This window comes from Chaetodon trifascialis, chromosome 15, assembly GCF_039877785.1.
Source record: "Chaetodon trifascialis isolate fChaTrf1 chromosome 15, fChaTrf1.hap1, whole genome shotgun sequence".
Taxonomy (NCBI): Eukaryota; Metazoa; Chordata; class Actinopteri; order Chaetodontiformes; family Chaetodontidae; genus Chaetodon; species Chaetodon trifascialis.
This window is the reverse complement of record NC_092070.1, coordinates 17,004,400-17,011,575: the sequence shown is the minus strand read 5'-3', so window position 1 is coordinate 17,011,575 and position 7,176 is coordinate 17,004,400. Positions and strand designations below refer to the sequence as shown.

The 7,176-nt window shown below is 38.9% G+C and overlaps 1 protein-coding gene across 1 annotated transcript; it reads left to right on the top strand.

Moving 5' to 3' along the window:
* The first annotated feature begins 546 nt into the window (after positions 1-546).
* Positions 547-3,505, top strand: LOC139343556 (immunoglobulin lambda-1 light chain-like). Its single transcript, XM_070981279.1, has 4 exons — positions 547-586; positions 672-990; positions 2,224-2,258; positions 3,089-3,505. The coding sequence occupies exons 1-4, from the start codon at positions 547-549 to the stop codon at positions 3,412-3,414; spliced, it is 720 nt and encodes a 239-aa protein (XP_070837380.1). The 3' UTR covers positions 3,415-3,505.
* Positions 3,506-7,176: the final 3,671 nt, after the last annotated feature.

Below are 7,176 nucleotides of genomic sequence, written 5' to 3'. Positions count from 1 at the left end.
TAATCTGATTACATGAACCCTGTTTCATGAGACAAACCCCAACATCAAGTGATGAACAGTTTGAATAAAATACTTCTGTTCATCTGTTTGGATTATTAGGAAACATGTTTGTGTGGTGGAAAGAAAATTTCAACAAGTGAAGATACTGAGATTAGAGGTGAACACTTTACCTCCACATGTTCTTCTTACAGAATAACGTTTACTTCACACACAACGATGAAAGATCAACATGAACTGATACACTGATGATGATTTGACTGGAGTTAAAAATACTCATACAAAGGCCTTCAACACACCTCCAAACACCATCAGTTCATAAACATTAAGGTTATGAAATATGAGATTATTGGCATGAAATTAATTTGATCTGTGAATGAAACCAGTGTTGAGTGTTGAAACTCCTCCTCCTCCTCCTCCTCCTCCTCCTCCTCCTCCTCCTCCTCTCCTCAGTGTCTTTATAAGCTTCAGTCTCTCTTCTCCTCACACTCCAACCCTGCTCACCTCTCAGCTGGACAGTAAGGGACGTTGACAGCACACACTGACAACATGCTGGGGACCCTCTGCACTCTCATCACTGCTCTAACATGTAAGATATTCTTCTCATTGCTTTTATAGCTCATATTTTCACACACAAACCTTTCACTCATGGATTTTTCTCTGTTTGTTGACAGATGTTGATGCAGTGATCGTGCTGACCCAGACGCCTGCTGTCCACACAGTTTCTGCAGGACAAGAGGTTGTTCTCAACTGCAACATTCAGAGATACGATGGATATTCTGTCAATTGGTATAAACAGGTTCCTGGTGAAGCTCCTCAGTATGTTCTAAGATTTTACTACGGGGACAGTTCACCCAGCTTTGGAACAGGATTCTCCTCAGACAGATTCAACTCTAAAGCCTCATCAAACACAGATTACCAGTTCATCATTAAGAGGGCAGAGGCAGGAGACTCTGCTGTCTATTACTGTCAAACATATGACAGCTCTGCCTCTGCATCTGTATCACAGTGATTTACACTGTGACAAAAACCTCCTCACTAACTACTTCTGCTTTCTGACTCTCTGACACATGAACTAATGCTCTCTATAACTATCATACATGAGACTGTCAAATTCTCAAACCAGCATCATCAATCTGATCTTGAAAAATCAGTGTAGAAAAGTTTCATCCAAATCTCTCTCAACACTGAAATTGATGAGATAATTCAGCATTTGTTGTTTTCTGCTTTTCATTTAATTCTTTTCATTTGCACGAGACAGTAAAAACACCAACGACTGATAAACAAAGATAAACAGAGAATTTCATTCTTACTGTTGGGGATAAATATATGTGGTCAATATCTGTATTGATCAGTCAGTGGAAATGATGAATCACTTCTGTTTGTGGTCTCAGAGACTCCGTCTGTGAAACCAGATTAAATACAATGGATTTGAATCAGCTCCATCTGTGTGATTGGTGCTGTCAGCACTTTTTATGCAGCATTTCACCTCCCAAACATCAAATCAGTCTCCAGAAGTTCATGTTAGTGCAGTTTTATAACAGTCTGTTCATAAGATGTCTAACAGGGAGTTTGACCTCTCTGACGTTTAATTGACCTCAAACATCAGAAATGTCACCATGTGTCAAAACATCTTTCACTTTTCTACATATTGAGTTTTAATGAGGTCATAAGAAGGACATATTGAGTATATTTGCACATACAGCAGTGGGTCTGTGGGTCTCCAACAACATCAACAAAACACAGGGTGAACACTGTTACAGGACAAAATCCACAGCCTGATAAGTTCAGTACAGCAGGAGCCATTTTTGTGAGTCATTATGTCTCTGACATTATATCAACTGCTTTGGTTAAATCTGATCGTTTGAAGACGACTTTTGGCTGCAGCAAGTGAAACAGAAAATGACTGTTATCCCATCCCTGCAGTCAATAACAGCCAACCAAGTTCAGCTGCATTGTCTGAATGATGTTCCTCATTAACGTTGGACTGAATTGACTGATGATATCTGGACTTTGAACATGTCCAGCGTGAAAACAAAAGGATGCAGCAGAAGACTGAGAATCAGTCCTCAAGTCCAGCAGTGTCTGTGAGCAGAAGCAGACTGATGAAGTGAATGAGATGTTGACAGTGAAAGTTGGTCTCAACAGGATGTTTCAGTTCCACTCCCCTCATCAGTGAGAGTCAGGAGGTTTTTGTACGGCCATGTGTACAAACTGAATCACTGTGGTATTCGGACAAGGCACCAAGCTGATTGTGACAAGTAAGTACTTTTTAACTGATCACAAAACAAGACAGATTCTCTGTTTCTGAGTCAAATTCAGTCAAAATCATCAATTCATATCAGGCTGACTGTTTAGAAAGTCAAACATGTTGTTGAGTGAATTTCACTTTGACTTCTTTTCATCTGCTTTGATGCCAGACTGTGTCTTTGAGGACAAAGTAAAGATCTGCTAATGATCAAAATATGTTCAATGATATCTACAAATACTCTGAAGTGTTTTGATGGCTGAGCAATTTTAACATTTGAGCAAAATGAACAAAATTATTTTATATTTTCAAGACTGATGACACTTTTGTATTATTGTAAAACCAAATGCTAAATAATCTGTCAAATGTAATTTATTCTGTCATATCAAGACTAGATTACTGAGTTTAATTTATTAATGTTTACTTACTAATCTTCTAAAGTTTAGGGAATTGTTTGAAGTTTTTTTTTATATAAATGAACATAGTTTTTCTCTCGATGATTAGACAGACAACAGCAAAACCGCTAAATGACCACTGATTTACTGTCGTGCCATTTGTGAGACACAGAAAGTGACTTCATGAATTTGTTCAACATAAAAATGATCCTGAATGAATCCAAATATTTCTCAGTTTGTAACTGATAGACTTTGTTTGAAACAGGAAGAGTGCTCATATTTTAGGTGATGATTTCAAAATGTTTTCACTCATTTAAAACACTTCTTCACTTCTTCACTGTGTTTGTTGTATTGTTGAAGAAAACAGGTCAATAATCTGCTGCTGTCATGCTTTGTATCAGTGATTCGATTTGGAGTTATTTGATGAATGTCCTTCATGTATTTTCAGGCTCCAGCCTCCCTCCTCCTGTCCTCACAGTCTTCCCTCCGTCCCGTGCTGAGCTCCAGTCCAACAAAGCCACTCTGGTCTGTCTGTCCAGTCAGTCTGTGCCTTTTGCAGATGTGAGCTGGTTGTCTGGTGGGAGTCCAGTGAGCAGCGGGATCTCCACCAGCACCGCTGTTCAGCAAGCAGACCAGACTTTCCGAATCAGCAGCTCTCTGGCCATCCAGACGTCAGACTGGGACATGGATAAGGTTTACACATGTAAAGTGTCTTTGGGCTCCCAGACTTCAGAGAAAGACATCAACAAGTCCCACTGTCCCACTCAAGAATAGCAGAGGAGCAGAATGAGCATTTCAAAGCTGCTTCTTTACTCTTTGTGCTCTTTGCTCATGACAAGGTTGACATGTTAGAAAAGATGTGTCTGCATGCTTGTAATAAATGTTGTGACAGTGAGGTGGAGGTGTTGTATCAGCTTTGCAACTGCTGCGTTTGTCCAGACTCATTCAATAAAAAGTAAACATACCAAAAACTGTGGACAACAAAAGTGTTTGTATTTATTTGTTTTCTTGAAAACATCATTTGAAACAATAATGTTCACCAAAATGTTGTAACTGTCAGGAGATTTTATTTTACTCCTCGTGTTCATCTCACATCTCATGAATCCAGGACACAGAGATAACAGACATATTTGTGTCTGATTATTACTTCAGTGTGTTTTCTTCAGAAAGCTACATTGTTATTAGGTGTTAATTTGCAATAAAAGCTCAACGGAGAGATTCATATCACCTTTTTTTGGTTTTAGTTCCTTGCTGTCGTTAAGATGTTGCAAAAATCAGATGAATTGAGCAAATGAAACTGAACGTTTATCCTCCGTCAGTGAAGCGTCACCTCTCTGCTCCTCCCTCTCTTCCTTCCCAGGATGCACCTGCAGGCCTCCTCTGCTTATTTATAACTGCATGTAAATGAAGAGGTCAAGTGTCAGCTCTCTGTGAAATCAGAGGGAACTCAATTCAATCCCTTTTATTAAAAAGTGAGCAAAGAAACAAATCTATGACAATAAAAGTGCAGGAAGTCTTTTTCAAATCATCATGTTGTCATATTTTGGGGTCGGGGGGAGACATTGTCCACAGAGACAATAATGGAGACAGACAAGACTTTTCCCTTCACAGAAGATAAGAGAGCAAGAAATGTGGCAAAGCATGCAGATTGAAGCAAAGCTCCTCCTCCTGTCAGTCACTCTCAGTTTCAGTCTTGTCTTAAATTGCTCCTCCAGCACCTCCTCTCCTCATCCTCCAAACCCTCCAATCTGTCAGCAGGAAGCTCACTTTCCAAGTTCCAAGGCCATTCTCAGCACACACTGACAACATGCTGGGGACCCTCTGCACTCTCATCACTGCTCTAACATGTAAGGAGGCTGACTTACTGCAGCTTTCAGCTCATGTTGGATTCATCAGTCTGTGTGTTTCTCGCGACTTCATGTCATCTTGTTGTTTCCAGGTGTGAGTGGTGTGACGGTGGTGACACAGAAGCCTCCTGTTGTGACGCTGAGGACAGGAGAGACAGCCACCATGGACTGTAACCTGGGCACTGTGACTAACAGTGCTGCTCGCTGGTACAAACAGATTCCAGGAGGAGTTCCTCAGTTTATACTTTATTTTTATCACAGCGATAGTTCTCCCAGCTATGGCTCTGGTTTCTCGTCTCCAAAGTTCACATCTACTCATCAGTCAAAATCAGATTATCGTTTGATCATCAGCAATGTGGAGGAGGGAGACTCAGCAGTCTATTACTGTAAAACATGGGACAGCTCTGCTAAAGAGTACGTATCACAGTGATTTACACTGTGACAAAAACCTCCTCACTAACTACTTCTGCTTTCTGACTCTCTGACACATGAACTAATGCTCTCTGTAACGACCCTACAGAAAAAATAAGATAATTGTGTTGTCACTGAAAAGTAGTTCAAAAGTTTACTTATACTGTAAATCAGAAATGGAATAGATAATGTAACGAGGTTATAAAATTTTAATTTAGAACACAATATTTTTAATTAACAATTTAAATCTAACACAGAAGGTAATGAAACAGGGAAAGAAAGAAAAAACAAAAAAAACCCCCATCAGCACCTGTCAATATTTTTTTGTCAATCTCATTTTCTGCAGGATTGTCCTAAACATGAGTGAAGCATGACAAAAGGTAAACACACAAAATATTAAACATTCCGACTCAATGTGTTGTTTCCCCGCTGCTTCTCTGACGTCAGCCAGCTCTCTCGCTCCTCTCCCCATTCGGTGAATTGAAAGTTTATTTCAACCAATCCAGAGATAGTAATTGTTGCCGAAACATTAAAAAGGTGATCCAAGAAGGTTTTTGTCGAGTTTTATTTTGTTTTTGATGCATTTGAAAAAGTTTTTTTAAAAATGCTAAAATTACTGTTTTTTGAATGGAGTCTGGTGGCTTTGGCAACAGCGCTACAACAGCTGTTTCTGCTTAAGCAAAACAGATCTTACTCATCAACAAAGAAGTATCTCTGTATGGATTCTTTCCATAATAATGTCAGACACTTATTTGTAGGGTAGCACGGTTGCGCAAGTGGTCACACTTGTCGCCTGCGCCGGCGCCGGCTGGCGGCTGGCAGCCCACCGCTCCTGGTCTGCCGCGGAGGATCGACGGACCGAGGATGGGATAAATGCGGAGAAAATAATTTCACGGGAAGCATGCACTGTAAACAAACAAACAAACAAAAAAAAGATTAGGTGACCCGACTTAACTATGTCAAGTCATCTTGTTGCTTTGACTGTGTTAATTTGAGTCAACTTATAGTGTCAAGTTTTTTACACTTCAAAACATGAGTTCATGCAACATACAGTCTGTTGACTCAACTTCCTGCATCAAGTAAGTTGAACTTAAAATTATTATTTGAGATAACTTTAAGAGATGTTGGTTGAATTTATTTTATCAAGTTCCTACAACTGTGAATCAAGTTGGCTCAACATGGAATACAAAATTGCTATAACTTGCGATTTGTTGACTCAACTTTCTGTATCAAGGAATGTGGACAGGAAAACATTACTTAAGAGAACTAAAAAAGATGTTGGTTGAACTTATTTTATCAAGTTAGGGCAACATTATTATTTTTTCTCATGCTTTATTGCCAAGTTACTTGAGTTTAGAGAAATTGCTAGATTTCAAAATTTTAAGCAAAATAATATCTACAAAGAATCTCCATGAGAATTAGACAAACTAAATATTAACCCAAGAAAAAATAGCTGAACAGACAATTGAATAAGGACCTTTATTTAACCCCCAACAAGTCCAACTTCAAGCAGCTTTGCTGCAAAATAAGTGTCAATGGATGTCGAGACATCAAAAAAGACCTTCCTTGGGACTTATTAAAAAAATAGCCCTTACACCCTCTAACACACTTTTGCTCACAAACTGAAATTACACTGTCCCACACATACATAATAATAATAATAAAACACATAAAAAGAAGCGCACCCATCCTTTGGGGAAAAACAATAACTCTCGGAGTTCAACAGAGTCCTTTCTGAGTGAATGTTCAGAGTTGTTGCAGTAAATTCAGTTCAATTCAATTCAATATACCTTTATTTGTCCCGCAAGGGGAAATTCCAATGTACAGCAGCACCAGTAAAAGATAGAATTAAGTAAAAAACACCAAGTATATACAAAAGAGTGTAATAAAAATAAGCATTATATAAAAATAAGCATTATCAAATTATAAATTGTATTTGCGGACTGTTAGGTACAGGATGAATTGCAGATTATTGCACCAGCTATCGCCCAGATTATTGTACAGATCATTTACAAATGATTTACAGATAAATGCACAGATTATTGCACTAGTTTTTGCCCAGATTACTGCACAGGTAATTTACAGATGATTTACAGATAAATTATCAAAAAATTACTTTCAGCAGTTCTTGTTGTGTAGTCTGACAGCTGCAGGAAGGAATGACCTGTGATACCGCTCCTTCACACACTTTGGATGTAGCATCCTATCACTGATGGAGCTCCTCAGTGCAGTGAGTGTGTGTTGGAGTGGGTGGGAGTCATTGTCTGTCATGGAGGAC

Coding starts and splice junctions, on each gene's coding strand:
- LOC139343556 (XM_070981279.1), top strand. CDS start 547: ATGCTGGGGACCCTCTGCACTCTCATCACTGCTCTAACAT. Junction 587..671: donor TCTCATCACTGCTCTAACAT/GTAAGATATTCT, acceptor GTTTGTTGACAG/ATGTTGATGCAGTGATCGTG. Junction 2,259..3,088: donor CACCAAGCTGATTGTGACAA/GTAAGTACTTTT, acceptor ATGTATTTTCAG/GCTCCAGCCTCCCTCCTCCT.